Source organism: Canis lupus, chromosome 37 (genome assembly GCF_011100685.1).
Source record: "Canis lupus familiaris isolate Mischka breed German Shepherd chromosome 37, alternate assembly UU_Cfam_GSD_1.0, whole genome shotgun sequence".
Lineage (NCBI taxonomy): Eukaryota > Metazoa > Chordata > Mammalia > Carnivora > Canidae > Canis > Canis lupus.
The window spans coordinates 10,186,025-10,211,446 of record NC_049258.1 but is presented as its reverse complement, the minus strand read 5'-3'; the positions used below and the strand labels follow the sequence as shown (position 1 = coordinate 10,211,446).

General features: G+C 41.4%; 1 protein-coding gene and 1 pseudogene across 1 annotated transcript in view; one reads left to right on the top strand and one right to left on the bottom strand.

Moving 5' to 3' along the window:
- Positions 1–3,125: 3,125 nt before the first annotated feature.
- CASP10 (caspase 10) overlaps positions 3,126–25,422 on the bottom strand; it is a 34,499-nt gene continuing 12,202 nt past the window's right edge. Inside the window, exons 5-8 of the mRNA XM_038585348.1 lie at positions 23,269–23,378; positions 14,462–14,570; positions 12,185–12,677; positions 3,126–8,768 (exon numbers count right to left, since the gene is read on the bottom strand). Coding sequence (XP_038441276.1) covers positions 8,615–8,768; positions 12,185–12,677; positions 14,462–14,570; positions 23,269–23,378 — 866 coding nt within the window. The 3' untranslated portion in view covers positions 3,126–8,614. The remainder of the gene's footprint in view (positions 8,769–12,184; positions 12,678–14,461; positions 14,571–23,268; positions 23,379–25,422) is intronic.
- Positions 21,343–21,879, top strand: LOC607507 (c-Myc-binding protein pseudogene; annotated as a pseudogene).

The following is a 25,422-nucleotide window of genomic DNA, read 5'->3' as shown; positions in this document are numbered from 1 at the left end:
ATAAACATGACCAGTGCAGCTGAAGCTCCTGCATCATTCCCCCTCTTTCCCCAAATCCCAGCCACATCTCAGGTAACACCCAAAATCTATCCCCCAGTGCATATTGTTGTATTTGTGCAACATGGATATGAACGCACAAGCAACCTACAGGACTTTTATGTGGGTTTTTAACATTGTGTAAGTTATATTGCACTTGCTCTTTTATTTGTTCAGAATTTTTCCTTTTTTTAAGACTTTTCATTTATCACTGTAATAGTTTATTTTTTTTTTCACTGTAATAGTTTAAAGTGAATAGTTCAGTGGCATTTAGTACATTCAATGTAACAATGTTCCCATTCACCACTACCCAGTTTTAGTAAGCATCCTCTTGCAGTGCATGTGGACGACCCACCCATACAAAATTGCTGATATTTGTTTCTGACCTAGAAAATGGCATTTTCCTATGGCTCAACCTAACAATCCCAGTTCACTTCCTTTCACTGTTTGGTAGTATTCCTTTATGTGACTATATCCCAATTCATCTAACCTCCTATCGATGGATATTTAGGTTGCTTTAATTGTTTCTCTCCCCCCCCCCCCCCCCACCACACACACACACATTGCTGCTCTGAAAATGCTCCTCCTCATCTCCCGATGCATGTACAAGAGTTTCTTTTGGGGCAGAGACCCAGAAACGGAATTGCTGGTTCATACTGTGTGGACATATTCAATGTTTATAGATATCACCAAGTTGCCCTCTAAGATGATTGTATTGATTTACACTTCTCTGAGCAGCGTAAGAGACGTCCCTTTGCTCCATGTCCTCACCCATACTTGCTACTGATAGGTTTTTAAATGTCGGTATGATGAGTGTGAAATGGTAACTCATAGTGGCTTTAGTTTTGCAATTCTCTGATTCTTCAGCAGATAATGTTCCCATTTGTTTACTGCTCATTTGTATTCCCTTTCTTTTTACCAGTGGTTCGTATTTTTTTTTTTTTTGCCCATCCAACTGGACTGTTTGATGATTTCATAAATTGTAGGGTATATATATTTATGTACATTTATATATATTTATATAGCCCTTGTCAGTTATATGGTATGTGGGCACGTACCATTCCCCAGTTTGTAGCTTGCTCTTTAGTTTTTCAATGTTGTTTTTGATGTTTTTAAATTGTTTAATGGAGGAGGGGTGTTTCTACTTAAATTCACAAGTGACACATCTGTAGGGGATTAGTAAAGAAAAAGGCGAGTCTATCCAAGAAATAGCTCTAACCACTTAGTTTGAGATCATAGAAAATTCTTTCACAAAATTCTGGGCTTAAGGTACACTGATCCAACTCTGTGTGACATTTTTCATGTTCTTTTGCATATGTTAGGGCTTTGGGTAATCTAGAAAGAGCGAGGGGCGGGAAGAGAAAGTCTCAGGCTGTGGCCCAGAGGCAGATACTCTGCACACCATAAAAATGATAAATCCCAAACCATTTATCTTTCAAGTCATTCCAAAGCAACAGTAGGAGAGGAGATGAGTTTGTTGGGATTTTTAGTTCTACATATAAGTTATGGGCCTCAGATTTCACTGTGGCCCAGGCCTTGCAAATGTTGGATAAGGCTGAGCATGGGAGGATGAGTTAGGATATGGAGTTAAGAGGGGTGGAGGGTTGTTGTCAGCGTCCAGGCAGATCTCTTCTGATCCATCTGAATCCCCTCTGCCCACCCAGACTCCATCCCCATCCTCCAGCCAGTTTGGCTAGCTTGCCAGATTGTAGGGGGTTTTGCTTGTAAAGATTCACACTTGTGTGTGAGGGGGAAGCACCTGGAAGTTTAAGTTCTCCCACCTGTGGCCACTCTTAGCTGAGGGGAGGGGTGAGGGAGGATGGAAGCTCAGCTTTCTTATTCCCTGTCGAGTGGAGAACTCAAGAGGTCAACTCCCCGCTCTAGCGCGCGCCCTCCAGGCCAGGCCCCCTTCCCCAGCCGCTTCCCAGCACCTGCAGGCTCCTCCAGAGAGCAGCTCCCCAAGATCACCTGCACGTGAGTCCTCTGCCGGTCTGATTCGGGATGGGTGACAGGGGATCTGCATTCAGGGCTTTCAGGTCGGTTTTAGTGTTTGTTTTGAAGGAGGAGAAATTGCAGCATGTTTTGTGTGCTGAGAGTGGTGTCCTCATAGGAGGGCAGGATGGGACCGGCCTGCACAAGAGGAAAGGCGGCTCTTGGGAAAAGCACAGACCGGATGGTGCACCGACTGTTGACAGGACAGAAAGTAGTAAATAGGGTTAGGGTGCAGGTGGCTCAGGAGACTCAGTGGTGGAAGGTGGAAATCTTTCCTGATTTCTTCCCTTAGTGAAGCCACTGAGACCATCAACTTAAAGTGAGGAGAGTGGAGGATGATAATAGAGGTCTGCAGAGTTAAAAGAAAGTGTAAAATAGCCTGAGAAAGCAGAAGGTGATGTAACTAGGGAAATGTTACAGGATTCCGAGAACCATGAAAGCCTATTTGAAGTTTATGGTTATTGGTTTTAAATGAGACCGGTCTGCAACACTGTGTATTTGTACACCAGCCTTCACCAGGAATTCTAGGACAAACGTGGGGGTAAGTAGGCATATGGGTGTCCAACCAGAGCTTGGACTCTGCCCCAAGAGGAGGACTGAGGGAAAGGCAAGGGTGTCAAGGGGAGGTGCAGAGAGTGAGTTGAGTTTAATGATAGGTGGACTCCAGCTGGATAAAGAGGGAGGGAAGAAGTGAGAGGTGGTGTTGACATTGCAAAGATGGCTGACTGGGTCAATGGACGATTGACACTTCAGTGGCACTGAAGGCTGTGGGGGGCAGAGTCCTAGAGAAAGTGAGATGGAATGGCAGGAGGCAGCTGTCAGAGAGAGGCACGTCTGAAACTGAGATGCGGGTGGAGGTACAGACATTGGTAATGACAGAGGTCACTGGATGCAACACGGGGAGGACGTGGTGGTTAGGCTGATGTAAAGGTGGTGGGAAAAGCTCAGGGGCAAATGTAGAGTGAAAAAATGGGAAAGTGTATGCCAAAATGGAATCATAAATTAATTCACTTTCTTCTTTGTTCTTCTGTTTCCTAAATATTCCACAATGTGCATATATTACTATGTAACCAGAGATCCAAGATCTTGCACAAAGGTTAAAAGGAAAAAAAAAAATCCCTTTATTTATTGGTCAGTTACTATTATTTACAACTACCCAGTCCACAAAGCTCATAAAGTTATTCTCAGGAATTTTCAGGCATCTTCCAGAATCATTTAAAATGAGACCAAATGAGACACACAAGTTTCACATGCACACACTTTGTTTCAAGAAACACTTACTTTAAAACACATATATATTTGTATTTGCTGTATTTGCATTTGTATTAAGAAATCCTTGGGGCACCTGGGATGCCCCAAGGCATCAGTGGTTGAGTGGTTTGCCTTTGGCTCAGGTCATGATCCCAGGTCCTGGGATCGAGTCCCACATCAGGCTCCCTGTAGGGAGCCTGCTTCTCCCTCTACCTATGACCCTGCCTCTCTCTCTGTCTCTCATGAAAAAATAAATAAAATCTTTAAAAAAAAAAAAAAAAAGAAATTCTGAAATTATCTCTGGGGTGCGGAGGTGGGAAGACCAAGCATTTGATGGACAGAAGTGCAGGCAAGATCTGAATACCTTTTTGTATTTTCTTCTCTTTGAGCAATGTAAAGAGATTACCTGTACAAAAATAGTGTTAAAAAGTAAAAATTCATACAATTTAAAATTTGTAATAAAAAAATCCTGTTTTAAAACTTCATATATGCAAAACTTACATCACAAAATAGTTGTTTACGGACGCCTGGGTGGCTCAGCAGTTGAGCGTCTGCCTTTGACTCAGGTCGTGATACTGGGTCCTGGGATCGAGTCCCACATCGGGTTCCCTACAGGGAGTCTGCTTCTCCCTCTGCCTGTTTCTCTGCCTCTCTCTCTCATGAATAAATAAATAAAATCTTTTTTTAAAAAAAATCGTTGTTTACATAGGCAAATCAGTGTTTAAACAAGGAATTTCCCTGGCACTTTTTTTAAAGATTTTATTTATTTATTCATGAGAGACACAGAGAGAGAGAGAGAGAGGCAGAGACACAAGCAGGCTCCATGCAGGGAGCCTGACATGGGACTCGATCCCGGGTCTCCAGGATCACACCCTGGGCTGAAGGCAGCACTAAACTGATGAGCCACCTGGGCTGCCCTCCCCTAGTACTTTTTAAAAAGGGTTCCATTTTCAGAAATTTAGCTGCTGTTTAAAGATACAAATTTGTGCTACCACAAATGTGATATTCTTAACACATAGTTAAAAGCAAACTGCAGGCTTCTGAGGAGAGCCAGACCCTACCAGAAAGAAAGTTAAATAACTTGTCACAGGCAACAGGTGCTTCCCTGGACGACAGCTACAATTGTTTCGTATGGCTCCAGAGTTTAGAATGAGGGGCCATGGGTTTCAGTAAGAGCTAAGCAGGTTCAAATCACAACAGGGAAAGGGACAATTAAAGCTGTCTCAGTGAAACCAGGTGGCCAAGCTGCAAAGCAGGAGATATACAGGATTGCAAATCCTCCACTAACAGCTATTGAACTTTAGTGAGCCAGCTGACATTCTGAAGGCTGGATCATGGGTTCTCTAGGGTCCTTCCAAGCTCCAAATCCATGACCTTTGGCGAGTGTGAGTTCCCTCCACGGAGAGTTAAGCAAGGGTTGAGTGATGGTGGACTAGAAGTCTGTCATGGCTTAAGAGGATGGACTGAAACAAGTTTCAAATAGATTAACCACTGGTACCTGACAACAGATCTGAGGACCTCAGGCCATGAACCCTAATCCATGCTACATTAAAAAGTTCAATATAAAGGTCATCACTTCTTGGAGCACTTGGGTGGCTCAGTAGTTGACCGTCTGCCTTCAGCTCAGATCATGATCCCAGGATCCTGGGATGGAGTCCCACATTGGGCTCCCTGCAGGGAGCCTGATTCTCCCTCTGCCTATGTCTCTGTGTGTCTCTCATGAATAAATAAATAAAATCTTTTAAAAAAAAGTTCATCCCTTCTTGTGGGCACCAGGATAGGAGCACAAAAGTTGTTTGGCAGTACTCAAATATGAAATGATCATGCAGACGAGCGAGGACCCACCTCTATTAATGTTTAAGATTATCACTAAAAAAGAATTAAAGCATTTCAGACTAAAGGTGGAGGACTCACAGATCCTGAGAATAAATCCATAAGTATCCAAGGACCCAAGAACTCTAGGTTAAGAGTTGACTAAATCAACTTGAGTTGACTTGACTAAATCACTCAGAGTATCTGACCTGGAAGATGTTATGACACAATTCTGGCTCAAAAGTTATCTATAAAATGAGGTAAACTTCTCTTTTGGTCTACCTCTGTGGAGACCTGTGATCATTGATAAAGGGCTGCAGTTCAGTAGCACTCCATTCTGATTGATCAACAACCACATTGTGCCAGCTGCTTGTATGTTTGCATTACCTGAGCACTGGCTCTAAGAGGAACCCTGGTAATATCAAAACTGCCCACTAGCGTGGTAAGGCCTTGCGGCAGAGGCCAATAGGATCTGTGGTAACTATTATGTCTAATAATAATCGCCACCAGTAATTTCATCATAACTGCTAACATTTGCATAGTATGGTTTAAAAAAATTCCATGCCCTCATTTTGTTTGGCAGAAACCAAACTTTTGAGGGGAAAAAAAAAAAACAGAAAAGAAACAATTAACTACGGTTCTTGTAGGTTGAGCAAAACTAGGCAAAATATATAGAAACCTCACTCAGCCCACACATTTCTTTCATAAATGTCTGGACAGACAATGGCTGTAGCCACCCGCCAAATAGCTGTGATCAAACCACCTCCTGTGTTTCACTCAAAATTTTCATACATACACACACACACAGAGAGAGAGAGAGAGAGAGAGAGAGAGAGAGACAAGGGACACACATTTACACACTTCATTTAAGAGAAATGACTGAATGCTGGGTGTACTCCTGGTGTCCGCACAGGCCCATGACTTATAGTCATCAATGTCCAGTGAGTCTTAAAGTGCTTGCCGGAGAACCCTGAAAAGAAAGCTCGTGGCAAGTTCCCTGATTCTAGAATTTACCCTTGCACAAGCACCAAATTCCCGTACAACAGAAGTGTGAAACAGACCACAGGACCAGGACTTAAACATCAAACCCCAAATGCTGCTGATGAAGGAGGGTTCCTTAGCAATGTTTTGTCCAGCAGGATTTAGAGCCAAGAGCCAGCCTGCTTCTCTGGATCAGTCAGGGAAGCAGCAGCCTTTCACTCACAGGACATCAGTGGGAATTTCTAGGATTGATTTGTGGCCAAAATTCAGCTGGAATTAGATGCAAAGGAACTCAAACTCTACAATTTCCATTTTGGTTACTGCCAGAGGCATCTGCCACCTAAAAGTGTATTACATTATGATATATATCTTACATTCCCTTAAATCCTTACCTTAAATAGGTAATATTTTCCTACTTTATAGATAGGCTCAAGAAACAACCTTCTTGATTTAATGTCTCAGAGTAAGTGAGTCACAGGCAAAAAGGAAACCCTAGGCCTCTACCTCCAGATTCTTTGCTCTTTGCTTTATACTACGTCATCCTTCACTTGCAGAGAAGCACTATGAAATGGCCAGAGGTGATCTGTGATATTTAATTGGGCAAAGACTGTAATCATGAGCTATTAGCTTTGATTGTATAAACAATGGTTTTGGAAGATCACCCTGACATGTATTAGACTCCTCTCCTCAAACTACATTCAATTCCACGTAACTACTATATTTAAAAAAAAAAAAAAAAAACAACTTCTGAATATTTCTCATAGCAAATATACCATAAATTAATTTAACTTTCACATTAATAATTACAAAATCAGGCATCACTGAGAGTTATTTTTCTTCATTCCCTAGATCTTTCATGAGCACCAGCAGATACCAGGAAATGTTCCTAAACCCCTGTTATGTCCTCTGACATTCCGGTTTACTCAAGTGGGGAAATAAAATCCTGTAAACAATAACTGTCTGGAGGACTACAGCAAATCAGTTTGCCTCCAGACTGGCCCAGACACTTGGGGGAATGTAGTGGCCCATGTGGCCTCAGCCTTGTCCCCACCCACTGCCAAATACAATGACCCCTTCCTCTGAAACATCAGTGTTCACCTCTTCTCTGTCCCCAGCATGTGACTGGTCACTCCTGGGGGAAAAGCTCCCCACCCACAAGCTCTGCAATGTGCCCCTCATCCTGTGGGCAGGGTGGGAGTGGTCCATCCCCGCCCTGGCCCCCACCCTGCCCCTGCTGTTGTTTGTGCCTTTGAAGAGTGTTAAATTATGGAAGCCCCTCAGGACCCTCCTTGTCCCCCAGGACCTCTTATTTATACTAAAGTTCCCTGTTTTCAAAAAAAAAAATCTGCATCTATAAATTAAGGCTTTAAGTTCAGGGCTTTCAACCTCCCTCTTTCAGGAACTGAAAAAAATTCCTCTTGAAATTGAAAAAAATAGTAAGTTCACATAAATAAAGATATTCAAAACCTTAATGTAAAAAGTATCAAGGCTTCCATATCGAACCACACCCTCTAAGGCACAGCCCGACAACCGTCTGATTAAGGACTGAACAACATTCCCTGTGAACAGCTTTAGACTCTCTGGCTGCCTCTCTCCTCAATCCTTTGGGCCAGAGGAGCAAGTGTGTTGGGCCACAAGGCAGGGGCTGTTGACCATTGTCAGCACAGTGCAACCACCAAGAGAACCCTTGGCCAAGAGAGACATGCTATACGGTGCAGACTGAATCCTGATTCGAACCTCATGTGCAGCCAGCACTACCCATCTGTGTTTCCTTTTCAGATGAAGGAAACAAGATATTCCCTTCTCTGCTTTAGTTGGTTTGACGTGGGTGTTCCGTCATCGGCATCTGAAAGGTTCTGACCGACACAGGATTTAACCTCAGGTGGTAAAGTCTCTGCTCTCATAGTGGCTCAGTGCGTCTCTTTTCATACAGTCATCCTAGAGCAAGGATGTTCTCGGCCCAAGAGAAACAGTTCCTGCAGGAATATCTTCCTTACACTCAAGTGGTAAGTGCGTGTCGTATAGAGCAAATTCTCACCTAAGCAGATGTGCAGAAGAGAAGCCTTAGGAAGGGGAGAGCAGAGGTCAATGAACCATGCATGATCTCTATCATCATCCAATGTCCAAAACAAAGTCGTGCAGAGGAGACACAGAATGACAACAAGGGGTGTTCATGTAGAAAAGAAGTCGAAGCCCAGTTGAGGCTAAAAACAGTGGTTCTTAGAGCTCAAATTAATCTTAAAGTGTACCTGCTTCCACCCTTTACTTCAGGGATTCACAAACCAAGACCAGTTGCATTTCTCAGGGTACACAACTCCAGCTAAGACGACAGTCCAAGGCTTCAATAAAGAAAGTGTTCTAACATTCAGACTTGTCAAAAAGAAGAAAAAAAAAGAATTTCCTGTGTCAGTAAATAGGGAATTTCCTATTGTTAGGAGGACAGACAGAGGCCAGCTCCCCATCTATCTCTGATTCCTATGACGGGCGGGAGAATGGAATGATGAACCAAGCTTCCTTTCAAGTCAAAGAGTCAAACTGTCTACTACAATAAAAGTTCTTTCTGTGGCACAGGGAATACTAGTTTCTTCCGTAGTGTGTACGCAGGTTGGGGCATTTGTTTCATCGTTCCTTGTTTGTCTGCTTGTTGACTCACATCATTGTTGACGGCAGTGAGGATGGATAAGATATCTTCATGTCTGCAGGCAGATAAGAAAAAAACATGTTCAATCAGGAGACAGAAAGCACATCATAGCAAGGAACCCTAAACCATGTGGCTTCTTCCCAGTTTAATAGGCCAAGATTCCCCCTGGAATTCTGCCAAATATAAAGAAATGCTTATGTCAAAATTAAAACAAGAGATGCAAAATCAAATGAAGCTGTTCAGTTCTATATTTAGCATTTAAGAACACTATACCAGCCACATCTTGCATTTTAATTTTTTTTTCTTTTTGTTAAGCAATCTACACTGAATGTGGGGCTTGAACTCATGATCCTGAGATCAAGAGCTTCACACTTGGGGCGCCTGAGTGGCTTAATGGTTGAGCATCTGCCTTTGGCTCAGGTCATGATCCTGGGGTCCTGGGATCGAGTCCCACATCAGGTTTCCTGCAAGGAGCCTGCTTCTCCCTCTGCCTATGTCTCTGCCCTTCTCCCTGTGTCTCTCATGAATAAATAAATAATCTAAAAAATAAGTAAATTAAAAGAGTCTCATGCTCTTCTGACCTCACATATTACATTCTAAGGCACTTGATCCACAAAGGATGTTTGCATTTAATTATTTTTTCAAGTTTCTCGTCCAAACTGGTGGATAGATGATAGATGATAGATAGATAGATAAGTAGGTGATGAAGATGGAGAGGGACACTACTATTAATAATTCCCTCTCCATTCTTGGTTTGAGGAGGGATACAAAGATACACATGGCACAGTTCCTGAGCTTAAACACTTCAAATGCAGATATGAAGCATATACCAAGTATGGCATATACACAAAATTCACTAATACAAGGCAGAAGATCAACACCATATAAAAAGTGGACAAATCCCCTTCTTTTGTGGCCCCCAGAAGGCTCAGTCAGTTAAGCATCTGCCATTGGCTCAAGTCATGATCCCAGGGTCCTGGGATGGAGTCCCACATGAAGCTCCCTGACTGGTGAGGAGTCTACTTAGGTTTCTCTCTCCCCCTTTCTCTACCCCTCCCCCTATTTATGCTCTCTCTCATCACTCTCTCTAATAAATAAATAAAATCTTTAAAAAAAAAAAAGTGGACAAAGTTCCATTGTAAGTTCAGAGGAAAAAGAGCACTTCCTGCTGGGAGATGATTCCATAGAGGAGTCTTCTCTATGAGAAGCCTGGGCTTGAGTGATATTTAGCATTTATCAAAATGTTCCAGGAGTAGGCCATTCATATACTTGAGAGCAAAGCACAGGCTCTCTGGAGATGGAACTCAATTGTGAATCATGCCTGGCTACATCCCTTGATGATTGTGCGCCACAGGCACAATTCACTGTGCCTCAATTTTCTAAGCCCTAAAATAAGGACTATAAGAGTACCCATTTTAGGGACTGCATGAGAAGTAAATGAGATGCTTTATGGAAAACACATAACACTGGTTATCATATTCCCCTGACCATCATTTTTAATCTCCTTAGTATTACTACTACTTATCCTCATCATGATTGCTATTTTCAGGTGGGAATGCAGGCCCTATCTGTTTCTTTGTCCTTGCACCCTGTCTCATACCAGCTATTCCCTCTGCCACTGGCTCTTCCCAACACTGACTCCTTCCTATCCCTCAGTCTCACTTGAAATATCACCTCTACTAAGAAGTCTTCTTTTTTTTTTTTTTTTTTTAAGATTTTATTTATTTATTCATGACAGTCAAAGAGAGAGAGAGGCAGAGACACAGGCAGAGGGAGAAGCAGGCTCCATGCACCGGGAGCCCGATGTGGGACTCGATCCCGGGTCTCCAGGATCGCGCCCTGGGCCAAAGGCAGGCGCCAAACCGCTGCGCCACCCAGGGATCCCCTAAGAAGTCTTCTCAAGTAGCTCCCTGCCCCATTCTCTGTATTATCTTCCTTTGCTTTCTTCATAGCAGGTATCACTTCCTGAAAGTATCTTACTGATTTAAATATTCACTTACATGTCTTTTAAAGATTTATTTATTTGAAGGGGGTGAGGGGAAAAAGGAGAGGGAGTCTTAAGTACACTCCACACTGAGTACAGAGCCCGACTCGGGGCTCAATCCCATGACCCTAAGATTATGCATGACCTGAGCTGAAACCAAGGGTCAGACACTTAACCGAATGTGCCACCCAAAGGCCCCTCACTTACATTTTCATTACCTCTCTTCCTCTCACTGGATGATAAGCTCTATGGAGAAAAGATTCTCTCTCATTCACAACTGTACCCTGAATCCCTAGCTCAGTACCCAGTAGAGCAGGCACATAGTAATAAGTCCTTGATAAATACTGCCTTGTCCCCGAAGTCACAGGACATTGGTCTTTAATGGCTATGGGGGGCGGGGGGGGATGGAGGGATTAGTGAAGAAGAGGGAAAAGCTAAAGTTGATTCAAGATTCCAATCCTGAGTTTCCAATTCTGAAATCCCAGAAGAGCACTGGGACCATTCCTAGAGATGGAGATTCAGGAGTAGGAGGCTGCTGGAGAGAACTAAGTAGATGAATTCAGGACCAGGCTCCAAGGGCAACACAAAGGTGGGATTCCAACAAGCTGCAAGAAACATATAGGACTGACCCAAAGAATGAGATACACCCAGTCAGTCACTGGCCTAACAAATATTTATCAAGCTAATAAGAGATAAGGTCCATGTCAGGTGTGAGTATATAAAGCTGAATGAAACAACTCTGCTCTCCAAAAACTCAGAGATTAATGGACCAGAGATGCCAATTTGGGAGACATTTTCACAGAGATCCAGTGGCTTCCAGGGATAGCTACCGTTGCCAAGAGCTATAGAGGACAGAAAATAGGGTCCAGGGCTAAACCATGGTGAAGGCCCATTTCCAGAGTACCAGGTAAGAAGCATGTGGCAGACACAGAAGGAAAAGTTGTCAGAGTAATGGCAGATCAAAGACATTATAATGCCAAAGACGACACAAGTAATCAGTAAATATGAGTCACCGATAAAGCCACAAATAAAAGGCCCTCCTACCTTTATTCATACTGTTCCCTCTGTCCAGCATGTCTTTCACCCCAATTATTTACCCAACATCTATCTGTCATCTCTAGAAGCTTCCCCTGATCCTTCAAATCTGGGGGAGGTACTAGTTCTATGTGCTCCCATACACCTATGCTTTGGCATGTGTGTTTGCCGCAAGGGATGTTCTTCCCCCATCTAGTTTCTCTATCCCTCTAGATTGTGAGCAATTTGAGGTCAGGGACTGTGTTTTTCTTTAAATTCTGTATCTTTCTTTCCAGTTATATGCTGGTGTTCAATACAGGTTTGTTGGATGGATAGATGTTTGGATGGATGATGGATGAATGGATGGATGGGAGATAGATGAATGCATGAGTGGGTGCATGAATAACTAAACAGACAGGTAGACAGATGGACAGATAAACAGGTAGGTGGATGGGACAACTCAAAACTCTCACCTTGGGACCAAGCTCTTCAGACGATTACACAGAGACTGAATATACCAGCTGCCTTTCTCCACATGCCGAAAGGATACATAGCCAGGGACAGTGGCCAGGCCAAGAAGGAAATCTGCAGCATCAGGAATACTATCCTTAAGGGAAGGGGATACATGCTCAGGATTTACAGCATCTGCTTCAATGGATACAGGAGTTTGTATCCCTTTACCTTGACAGGCCTGGATAAAAAAGAGTTTGGGTTTATGAGCCAGACCAGGGCATTTCTGAGCTGTGAAATGAGACATGATCTCCCGAATGGGAACAAGGGTCCCATCTGAAGAGTAGACAGCTCCAAATTTCCCATGGGTCAAAACACAAAACACAAAGCAATCTCCATCAACATGGTCTGGATGACACTTAAATTCCTGCAGAACCTCGTCCAGATGTCCTTTTGTCACATTTTTATATACATGTACACTGAACCCAAGCCACTGAAACACACGGCTCAAGCACTCTGTAAAAAAAAAAAGGAAAGAAAGGGGAAACAATAAAATGAAATGAAATTGAGTGGAATGAAATAAAATGAAGGGATGAAACATGTAATGCTATTTGCACAGCAAAGAGCCTGAAGCTGATTTTTTTACTTTCAAAACCACAAAATTTTACAATTTACCTGCCTTCTTATAGTTACCTATAGTGCTATCACAATGGTTACATTGTGTCAGCAGAAGAGTCAGCAGAAGCCTGAGTTTCATCCTATTTCACAGATAAGGAAGCCAAAGCCCCAGAACTCTCCCGCAGTCACAAAGTAATCAGCGGTAGAACCAGAGCTCAAATGTAGTTTTTCTCTAGCTGATGTGCTATGCTTTCCCCCAAAACCATGGAGTTGTAAATGGTCAGGGACTCTTGTCACTCAACAGGTTGGTGACACCTCTTCTATGGTCTAAATGTTTGTGTCCCATGAAAAGATGTTCAACATCATTTGTCATCAGGGAAATACAAATCAAAACCACAATGAGATACCACCTCATACCTGTCAGAATGGCTAAAATTAACAACACAAAAACAAGAGGGATGGGGAAAATGGGGAACCCTCTTACACTGTTGGTGGGAATGCAAATCAGTGCAGCCACTCTCTACAGAGAGAGTATGGAGGTTCCTCAAAATGTTAAAAATAGAGCTACCTAATGGTCCAAGAATTGCATTACCAGGTATTTACCCAAAGGATACAAAAATACAGATCCGAAGGGATACATGTACCCAATGTTTATAGCAGCATTATCAATATTAGCCAACTATGGAGAGGACCCAAATGTCTGCTGACTAATGAACAGATAAAGAAGATGGAGTGGGGTGTGTACACACACACACAATGGAATATTATTTATCCAACGAAAACAATGAAATATTACCATTTGCAACAACATGGATGGAGTTGGAGTGTATTATGCTAAGTGAAATAAGTCAGAGAAAGACAAATACCATAAGATCTTACTCATATGTGGAATTTTTTTCATATGTGGAATTTAAGAAAACAGATGAACATATGGGAAGGGGAGAAAGAAAAAAGGGGAGAGGGAAACAAGTCATAAGACACTTTTAATGCTAGAGAGCAAAAAAAAAAAAAAAAAACACACAAAAAATGCTAGACAGCAAACTACGAGTTGATGGAGGAAAATGGGTGGGGGATGGGCCAGATGAGTGATGCATATTAAAGAGGGCACTTGTGATGAGCACTGGATGTTGTATGCAAGTGGTGAACCACTAAATCCTACTCCAGAAACCAATATTGCACTGTATGTTAACCACCTAAAATTTAAATTAAAAAAAAGGCTGTGTCCCCTCAAAATTCATATGTTGAAATCCTAACACCCAAGGTTAGAGGATGAGGAAGTGGGACCTATGTGGGGTGATTAAGTTGTGAGGCAGAGCCTATAGGGAGACCCCAGAAACCTCCCTCACCCCCTCTGCCAAGTGAGGTTGCAGCACAAAGGCTGCCATCTAGGAAGTAGGTTCTCACCAGGCATCAGAATGTCAGAGCCTAGATCTTGGACTTCCCAGCCTCCAGAACCATCAGAAATAAGTGTTTGTCATTTATAAGCCATCTAATTTATGGTATTTCATTATAGCAGCCCAGGTGGACTAAGACACCAGGGACTCCCAAGAGGCCAGAAGCATTTATGACATCATTCTTACATTTAAATGGAAGATTAAAATTATAGAAAGAAAATGTAAAAATAAAAAAGTGATTTTAAGATCTCCAACTTGCATTTGATATACTATTCCAGATTTTCTTACCAGCATCTTTATCAGTCCCCGGTCTATCTGGCATTTTGGCAAATGTATGGTTATTGACAATAACACAATGGCCTCTGTGTTTCCGATCCATCCTGTACACATTTGCCTCCTTGAAAGAAGAAAAGATAGAACCACTTATTAGGGAATCCTCATTTTAAGGGTCTAATGTTTGTAACCAACCACTCCATTTATCAGTACCAATGGCTGAGACTTCTTAAGATTCAGGTACTGGCCTGGAATTAATTAAGTCTAATGTGGAATGCCAGGTACTGATTAAATATCAGACTTCATTTGGTTTGACTGCAGACTGTCGATTAGCAGTGCCAAGTAACAAAGTATGTATTTTGACTTTGGCAAATCAAGAGCTTATGCAAAAGTATCTTTTTTGGATTAGCAAGGTGAAGAAAGCATTAAGTAAGGATCTAATGAGACAAATATATCAAATGCTTATCACTTTTCAGATGGTAAGGTCCTGGAGTGATCTGACTCCCCTAAAAACAGAAATCTCTTTTGTAGAAATCACAGTGAGAATATTAAAATACATGCAATTATTTTTGAAGGCTACTGTAAACAGCATGTGATTACAAATAAGCTGAGTGGGCTTCTGTGTGGCTACATGATCTTTTTTTTTTTTTTTTTTTTTATGATAGTCACACAGAAAGAGAGAGGGGGAGGCAGAGACACAGGCAGAGGGAGAAGCAGGCTCCATGCACCGGGAGCCCAACATGGGATTCGATCCCGGGTCTCCAGGATCGTGCCCTGGGCCAAAGGCAGGCGCCAAACCGCTGCGCCACCCAGGGATCCCCTACATGATCTCTTAAAAACACGATATATCTTTGATTCAAGTAGAAAAGAAGTGGCTTCAGTCAATAGAAAAGAAAACTGTACCCAGAAATAATTTAAAGGCTCTGTGTGGCTATAATGATGCCAGCACTGCCTCCACAGCCAAAGGTCAACATACTTCTGATTGTTTCAGAAAAAGGTGGGAAGGACTGAGATAATCCCAGAGAGAGGAAGAAGAATCACAGAAACAAATTGCTCTGAACCCTCAAAGTCATTCAGGGATGGACCTTAGCTGGAGAAGATCTGAAGAAACTGTCTAAACTTTTGTGCTGGTTTCAGAAGTTAGAGGGCCAGTGGATGCTTCCAGCATCTCCACAGAGACCAGGGTTGCTCCATCGCTTAGAAAGAGAAGTTCTCAGACTCTTCCAATATCTGTCCCCCAAATTCTTATTTCCTTACAGAGGATGGTTTGCAAGTCAAGATCCCATGAGACCGCTCAAGTGTTTCTGGCAGAGAGCTTGGGTGGGCTTTGGCAGCATTTATCTGTTACTGGATATAGAGTGGCCGGGTGAATACCAAGAAACAGAAAGAGGGGAAAAAAGGAAAGCCCAGAGACCCAATCTGGGCAGGGCAAAAATCAGTCCCCAGCCCCAGTCACATCTCTGGCCCTGGCTAAGGGTTGCACTGCTCTGACATGTTCGGTTTATGAACTCCTTGGTTCCTCTAAATAAGAATCCACCACAGAGATGAAGCCACTGATGGGTTGTCACATGACAGTACAGGAAAATGAAACTTGAAGCTTTTCTTCTCCCACACCCAGCAAGTTTTCAGTAGAATCCAACAAGCTCTGCCCTTGTCTCTGAGGCCAGAGTCAATTATTAACTATAGTTAAGGGTGAGCCCTGGGTGCATAGCTCAGGCTGAGTGAATCCAGTATCCCCAGACCACAGAAAACACCAAAAGGGAGCCAAACCGCAGTTCTACAGAGCCCCTGTAAATTCCTCCTCTCTTTAGGAGACGATAATGTTCCAGGGAAGTCATCTCCAAACTTCCAAACCACAGAATTGCAAAACTAAAAGAAACTTACTGTTCAGAGAAGTGAAACCATTGCCTGAGCTCCTGGAGCTATACAGTGGTAGAGCAAGGGTCTTTGGAGGGGGGAGCTTGGAGTCAGACTGCTGGGTTCAGATCACAGCTTCACTCCTTTCTAGTCACGTGACCCTTCAGGAAAGTACTTGACCTCTTGAGTCTCCACTTCCTCATCATTAAGTGAGGCTAATCACCTATCTCCTGGTGACTGAAGGGTTCAATGAGATAAGCCCTAGAAAGCTCATAGAACAGTGCCTGGCACACAACTGCTCAGTAACGGTAACTCTCATCAACGTTGTATCGTGCTATCCCCTACTTAGGCAGAAAGCAGAGATTCCGGAAAGCAAAGTGTTTGGACTCCGAAGTATAAATTTCCAGGGGAAAAAAAACAGTAAGACTGGCCTCTGCTAAACTATGTTTCACAGAGAGACTATACCAAAAACCTGTCCATAAGCCACTCAGCCCTGTAACAGACTCTGGAATATTTTCCTCAAGTCATGGTTTTGGGGCAAGGATTCTGGGCACTAAACATACCAATGCCAAGTCCCTCCCTCTGGCCTCCCCCACTCTGAAAAATACAAGCACCATCTGGAGCCACACCACACCAGATGTTCCCACAGAGTCAGCATTCGGCTCTGTCATGCTGGCCTATGGATTTTGGCCCTACCAAGGGTTCCCATCACTCCTTACAGAGCAGGATCTAAGTCTGAAGGGGGGGGAGAGAAGTTGCCTGCATTCCCCAGACGCTGTTGTGCACAGCGTCTGAGTAGAAACCACTCAGCCCTCTATATCCTCCCAGAGAAAAGCCTGGTATAATCCAAGCCTGAATTGAGAAAAGAGATGAATTCTCCACTAATTTGTTAACCTTCTCCCAAGTCACCTCAAATTGCTTAGTATATGTCAGATGTTTCTATTCCTGCCATACTGATCCAAGTTAGGTAATAAAGTGTATGTATTAGAAGCATCTACCACTACCCCTTACGGGCTGATCTTGCCAGGCACCCTTCTGTTGAGGAAACAGGAAATGAATGAAATGCAAGGAATTCACAGAGTTAGGATGAGGCCCAAAAAGGTGGACTTGATGCAGAGAAGGAGTGACACTTTATCCCCAGCCACACAAAAGGCCAACAGTGGGTGACTAAAAGAGAATCAACTCTCTCCTTTCAAAGGAGTAAGTTCACAAAGACACAGTGACAAAAATATAATATGACACATGCACAAGGATATCCATTCATTGCATTATTTGGAATAACTAAAGACTAGAAATCATCCTGATGTCCACCGATAGGAAGTGCATGAAAGAGCTGTGGTACACCCATGCAGGGCCACAGGATGCAGAGGACAATTTCTGTACACTTCTCTGCATTATACTGTTACATGAAGGAAGTAAAGTGAAGAATAGTATTTTAATGGGCTGCCTCTTTGATAATAAAGGGGGGACATGGTTGGGGTTTTTTTTTCAAAAGTAACAACAGGATAAATAAAAAATAAACTCATAAAAACTGCAGTCTATGGTGGGGGAGGGAAAGAGAGGCAGGAATGTAAAGTAGTCTCCTCTGAGTATACTCTCTTGATAGTTTTTACTTCAGTCCTACATGAACATTCTATACCATTAAAAATTAAAACCTAGCCTAGGGCCTCATCTTTTGTGCATGATTCCCCCCCCCGCCATTCACTCCACCCCCACACCCCTTGCCCTCAGCCTGCAACAGAAAGCCCCAAAGGTGTTCTGGTCAGGGGCTAACCCTGCCACTGTCTACGTGGTGGAGAGCACCAGGAGACCTGTTTGAGGTGACTGGTAAGTTCCCAAGTCTCTAGGGATGCCTCCCTGCTAGAGCACTCCGGGCTTCTGGTGGCATGAGGGGACCTATCTTCAAGCCAGACCAAAGCTGCAGCGCCTCACTCCCAGGCTGCACAATATACGAATTCCCCAACTTTGAAGAAACAAATGCAAAAGAATTTCAGTTTCACTCTCCAGAACACTTCCGGCTATTCTTTCCCCAAGCTACATTTTCCTTCCTGGAAAATGCTAGTTTCTTTTGGCAACATCCAAGGGCCAGGCAAGCTGTTTTCTGGGTTTGTCCAGTTAGTTCTGAAAGTAGTCAAAATTTAAAGGGTATTAAAGGTAACACAGATGCAGGCTCTGCCCCAGGCCAAGTGTCCAACAAAGCTTTAAAAGGAAGCTGTTGTTACATCTCCTCAATAGACGTGCCTCTCCTTAAGAAAATCCTATGCCACACTCAGAAACATTGATTTGGTTTTTAATGTTAAATCAAATAATTAGGGGATAATACCTGAAAAAGAGTTTCTTCTCATAAATGCAATGGTTGGCAGCACTCTTTTACATAAGAAAACTTGTCAGGTGCAAATGAAAGATGGTATGATTTACCAAGTTTCATTTTATTCAGGGACAGGATTGCTTAGATTACTATTAAGAAAGACACCTTTCAACCCTGAGAGTCTAGGAGAAGGTATATAATCTGAGGTGCTGCCTCCCAGAGCCTCCTACACTCTCAGCTACCCCCATCTTCATCAGGCCATGGCCAGAGTCCAAAGTCAGCAAAACAACTGCATTTCAGATACCAAGGTTGAGCCACACCCCTTAGAAACTATTGAATTTCTACGGCAAAGAGTAAAGTCCTCTGTGTGTCTGTGTGTGTGTGTGTGCATTTTCTACATGCACATAAGTATCTGAGCATATAAAAAACTAGTTTAAAAAGTGAGTATGGAGAAGAATTAGGAATAGTGGACAAAAAAAAAACTCTGGGGGGAGGAAGGAGGGCTCTTGTATAGAGCGGAATGCTGAGTGCTGACTTACAAATGTGGAGAAAATCCTGGAGTTTGAAAATCATTGATTTTCAACGAACATAGTAAATATTGAATCACATTAGAATCATCAGTGCATACCCATCGATCTAGGGGAAATTCTTGACACAGAGTGGGATATTTGTATGGTCTTAAAATATCTCCCCACCTCTTGCTTATTAGTTGCAAGGGAAAAATAGTAACTATACAAAACTAACTGTATAGTGAAGAAATGAGACATCTTCATCAAATAAAATCAGCATCACAAATGGGGGACAGATGGACACCACTTCCTCCAGATGTGATGCCCTGAGAAGGGTACATAATTTAGGTAATATTCTAGTGAGAACACATTGCTTGAAATAAATCCTAAGCAACACCAGATACCAAAAATGAGGAAAATTCTGGTTTTTTAAAATAAAAGATGGTAGTGAGGGTGATTGTATTCTTCAAAAATGTCAATGTCAAAAAGAAAAGTTATATAAATGTTTAAAATTAGGAGAAACTAAAGAGACATGATAATACAATAATGATCCCAGATGAATTATGTATTGGAGGGGGAAAAAAGCTATACAGAATATTACTAGATCAACAGACAAAATTGAAATGTTAGAACTTCAACTTGGTGAAAGTATTGTACTAAGTAAACTTGACTAGCATCAATAACTGTACTATATATAGTTGTGTAAAACAATGTCTTAATCCTTAGGAAATACACAGTAAAGTATTCAGCAGTAAAGAGCCATGATGTGTGCAAGCTACTCTCAAAAAGTTCAGAAAAAAAAATTGTGTTTACATAAATAGATGATAGAGAAAGATAGAGAAAGCACACGAAGGTTAACACAAATGGGGTAAAAGTAAACAACAGGTAGGTGAATCTAATAAAATAGTATACAGTGTTCTTAGTATTATTCACATTCTTTCAACTTTTCTATAGATTGAAATTATTTCCAATGTAAAGATTAAAAAATGGTAAATGTAAAAAATATGAAATCATGAAAGTAGTAAAGAAGCTATCAAAGAATTTTTTAAGAATAAAAAATAAAACTTCCACAACAACCCAATTAAAAAATTGGCAAAGGACTTGAATAGACAATTCTCCAAGAAAGATAATACAAATGGCCAACAAACACATGTAAAAATGCTCAATATCACTAATCATTAAGGAAAGGCATATCAAAACTACCATGAAATACCATCTCACACCGATTAGGATGGCTACTATCAAAAAACAAGAAAATAGCAAGTGTTGACAAGGATGTAGAGAAACTGGAATTCTCATGCATTACTGGCAGAAATGCAAAGATGCAGCTGCTATGAAAACCAGTATGGAAGTTCCTCAAAAAATGAAATACAGAATTACCATATGATCCAGCAATTCCACTTCTGGGTACATATACCCACAAGAATTGAAAGCACTACCTCAAAGAGATATTTGTATGCCCATGTTCATAGCAGTATTATTCACAATAGCCAAAGATGGAAGCAACTCACATGCCCACTGAAGGACAAATGTATAAACAAAATATGGTATATACACACAATGAAATACTATTCAGCCTTAAGATAGAAAATTCTGACACAGATAAACCTTGAGGACATTATATTAAGTACAATAAGCCAGTCACAAAAATACAAATACTCTATGAATCCACTAATACGAGGTAACTAGAGTAGTCAAATTTATAGAGATATAAAGTAGAATGGTGTTCACCAGGGGCTGGTGGGAGGGGGGAATAGGTAGTTACTGTTTAATAGATATAACATTTCAGTTTTGCAAGATAAAAAGTTCTGGACATTGGTTACACAACAATGTACATTTAAAAATAATTAAGATGATAAATTTTATGTTGGCTTTTACCACAATTAAAAACAAAAACCAAAAAATTCCAAGGCCAAGATAACTTCATTGATACTGATAGCTGTTAGCAGGCTAAAACTGCCCAAATTTGCTGGGAAGACACATAAATCCCAGAGAAGAATGTCACATGTATCTCTCAAAGATCCTGATCATGTTGTAAGAAACAGATTGCAAATCTCCCAGTGTTTCCCCTGTACCCACCCTTCTACTGCTGGGCACTACAGGAACCCAAATCTTGTCCTCTGGAAAGGACAGGCTACATACAAGATGTGAGGCCCCCTGTTCAAACATTATTAAGAATTTTTTAAAAGTGACAGCTAAGCAGTGCGGCTCGGAGCCCGCCAGCCACGGTCCCGGGCGCCAGCTACGCCGCTGCCGCTGTCACTATGGCCCATTACAAAGCCGCCGACTCCAAGCGCGAGCAGTTCCGGAGGTACTTGGAGAAGTCGGGGGTGCTGGACACGCTGACCAAGGTATTGGTAGCCTTATATGAAGAACCAGAGAAACCTAATAGTGCTTTGGATTTCTTAAAGCATCACTTAGGAGCTGCTACCCCAGAAAATCCAGAAATAGAGCTGCTTCGCCTAGAATTGGCAGAAATGAAAGAAAAATATGAAGCTATTGTAGAAGAAAATAAAAAACTGAAAACAAAGCTTGCTCAGTATGAACCACCTCAGGAGGAGAAGCGTGCTGAATAGGAGTCTTCTCACTCCTATTGAAAAGACACTGAAAAAATGGTTTTGTATGACTTGAATAGTTTGTATAGAGTATAATCTTTTCTGAACAGATGCTCTAGAACTCTTTTAATATGTTGAATTCACCTATCACACTTTAACTGTTATAAACACATATACTTAGAATCACCAATAAAAACTCAATATAACTTTCTTTGGGTCTTAAAAGCAGGAGAATCCAAAGTGAATCCTGAAAAAAAATCTAAACACAGCCATCTAATTCATTACCTTAAAGGACATTGTTTATTAGTCTGACTAGGAATGATGGTACTGGTTGTATGTAGGCCAAGAAGTTCAGCATGGAGCTGTTCCTTGGTTTAGTGCAGGATGTGAGCACAGGTACAGTCATTCTTTAAAATGAAGAGGACACTGTTGTTTATATCCTCTGTAGGCAGCTGGAGAGATCTGTGTGACAGAAGATGCTTTTGCACGGGTTCCCATGAATATTGTACTCTTGTTTATATAATGTGGAACAAATAACTCTTCTTTGCCACCACTTTGCCTTAGATAACCGTGTGTGTGCCAGTTTGAACTCTGACACCACATTTCCTTCTATGCAATCATGCCCTATCTGATAATGTTGCCTTGCTTTGCTCTGTGCTTCAGTGGGTTCCAGCTGCACATTGGCCTATGTTGTTTTTCAATTTGCTATACTAGCAGTTACCCTGATTGTAATTTATATACCTTCAAACAGGATCACACTGTTCCCCTGTCTTACTTAGTTCCTTAATTGATTGAGCAGAGAACTGAGGTAATATAAATTTCTGGGTTCACGCACAAGCTGGGATAAGAAGGGGAATGAGCCATATATCGTGGAGAATTATAGTTTGCGGGTATAATTATATAGTGTTTTTTTTCCCTCAAAGTATTTTTCTAGCCTTGAATTCATTTTATCTTCATTATCCCTGTGAAGTAGGTAGGGCAGGTATGAGGGGAGGTTGGGTGCTGAATTTTTAGGCCAAAGACTGATATTAATACAAATTCTTCACTAACTATAGAACCTTGGGCACTTCAGTTAACTGCTCTGAGAGTCACTTTCCTCATCTGTTAAATGAGAAGAATAATATCAGTGCTGCCTACCTCACAGGGTTGTTGTGAGGGTCAAATGGAATGTATGTGAAAGATCTGTCAATGGTAAAGCACTATATTCTTGTTTGTTTAAAAAAAAAAAAAAAGTAAAAAAAAAAAAAAAGTGACAGCTAAGCATTAAAAAAAGCATGGGTCAGGTAGGACTACACAGGCTATTATGCTTAGGAAGTTGGCCTTGATCAGATCGCATAAGAACAGAACCACTTCAAAGCAACCCAGTGGTGTACTGGAGTCAACTCGAACCAGCTAGTGAGAGCCATTTGTCAGATTTCCAGAAATTCTATAATTAAATTGATGTCATGTTGGTACATGAAATCAGCTATGGTGGGAACATTTATACCAAACACTACACATCAGGGTCTCTCTCTCTTTTTCTTTGGGGTGGAGTGTTGAGGGTGGAGAGAAGAGCTGGTGGTGAAACATTTACCAACCCATCAATGAACCTACCGATAAGGCTCCATGGAACTGATTAATGTCTGAAGGGGAAAATAGTTCTTCCTCTTTTTGATGCAATGACTCTGTTTCCGTATCTACAGGAGGTGTCACTACCTCGGAGGCTGCAAATAGAACCATGGATAGTAAAACAAAAATCATCTTCTAACTAGTAGCAATCCAAGATAACCAATCATCAAAAGAAATTATTTTACAAGGACCTGTAGATTTATAGTGCCATTTGCTTAAAGAAAAAAAATGTGAACTTATAAATTGTTTTTCTTTATCATTCTATTCTCATTCCTTTTATTATTATATGTTATTGCTGATTGTTTATGTTTTTATTATTTTTGTCATTTCGTTAGTTCTTTAAGATTATTATATACTTTCCTAAATACTATTTCAGAACTTATGGTATTTAAACGTGTCAGGTAACGGCCAAGTAGAAATTACAAAAGCATTACCTCCAAAAACAAATCAGAACTCAGACTATAGCAAAAAAGATAAAGGAAAGAAGAAAGAAAAGAAAAAACCATTCAAGAAGAAAACATTCAAAAGTGGTGATTAAATAAATATTTTATGTACATAAGACACATTTCTATAGAACCATTAATAAAAAGAGCTATGTCTGTATTATGTACATGGAGAAATGTGAGATGCATTAAGTGGGACTAAAGCAAGTTATAGAATATGATTAGCAGGATTTTAGTTAAATATATATTTATCTAGCTATCTACACACATATACATACAAATTGTCTCTTTATATATTCTCCAAACAGTGCAAACAGTGATTATCTCTAGGGAATGGGCTGGCAGTAAATAAACCTTCTTTGAATTTTTATTTTTGGGGCACCTGGGTGGCTCAGTGGTTGAGCGTCTGCCTTTGGCTCAGAGTGTGATCCCAGGGTCCTAGAATCAAGTCCCACATCAGGCTCCTGCACGGAGCCTGCTTCTCCCTCTGCCTATGTCTCTGCATCTTTCTCTGTGTCTCTCATGAATAAATAAATAAAATATTTTTAAAAATTTATTTTTAATTAAGATACATTATCTTTAATAAGAAATTTAAAATAGTAAAGCAAACATCAAGGCTCAAGAAAATTCAGAAAGCTATCCTAGTGGTCCCCAAATACAGCTTGTGTCCTAATCAGATACAATGGACTTTGACTTTGCATCACATTCACTTGCAGAAAAGTCCAAAATCTGCCTACCTACTATCTTTTCAGTCTTTTAGTCCTTCATCCTAAATGGGAGAAATATACACAAGCTCTTAAACCTATACTAAAGTTAATACTGAAATATTGATATCTGATAAATATATATATATGCATATATATATATTTGGTCTTGCCCTCTTTTTCCTGGCACAGAGCTCCTAAAACTCTTGGAATCTCTGAACTGCTAGATTGTCTCTTGCTAATAAGATGTTAATGAGTTGACTGGTAATTGGGGCTCCTGGGTAGCCTCTGGAGGGAGGCAGTGTGCCAGAGGAATAAACCTGTGGTCAGAAAGTTGGAACTTTCAACCCCATACTCAGACCTCTGGGAAGGGAAGAAGAGCCAGAGCTTGAATTAATCATGATGGCCAATGATTTAAATCAATCGTGCCTATATATGAAGCTTCCATATAGAACTCTAACTGAAGGGGCTTGGAGAGCTTCCCGGTTGGTAACTGACGAAAAAGGTACAGTGTTTGTCCCTGAGAAGTTCAATATATGGGGGAAGAGGCATTGCCAAGTAAATTATCTATATGTGAAGGTGCTGGGGAGGTGAGCTGCCTGGAGAGGGCCTGGAAGCCTTATGCCCCTTCCCTCATACCTTGCCCTATGCATTTCTTATATTTGGCTGTTGCTGAGTCAAATCTTTTTATAATAAAAAAGTAATCTAGTAAGTAAACTGTTTTCCTGAGTTCTATGAGTTCTAGCAAATTACTGAACTGAGGACAGGGTCATGGGAACCCTCAGTTTATAGCCAAATGGGACAGAAGCCATGGGTATTCTGGGGACCCATTAATTTGCAACTGGTGTCTGAAGTAGGGGGCACTCTTAGGGCATTGAGCCCTTAACCTAATTGAGTTAAGGTCTGTGCTAACTCTGGTTAGTGTCAGAATTGAATTAAATCGTTAGACACCCCGATGGTATCTGTAGAGAATTAGAGAATTACTTGGTATG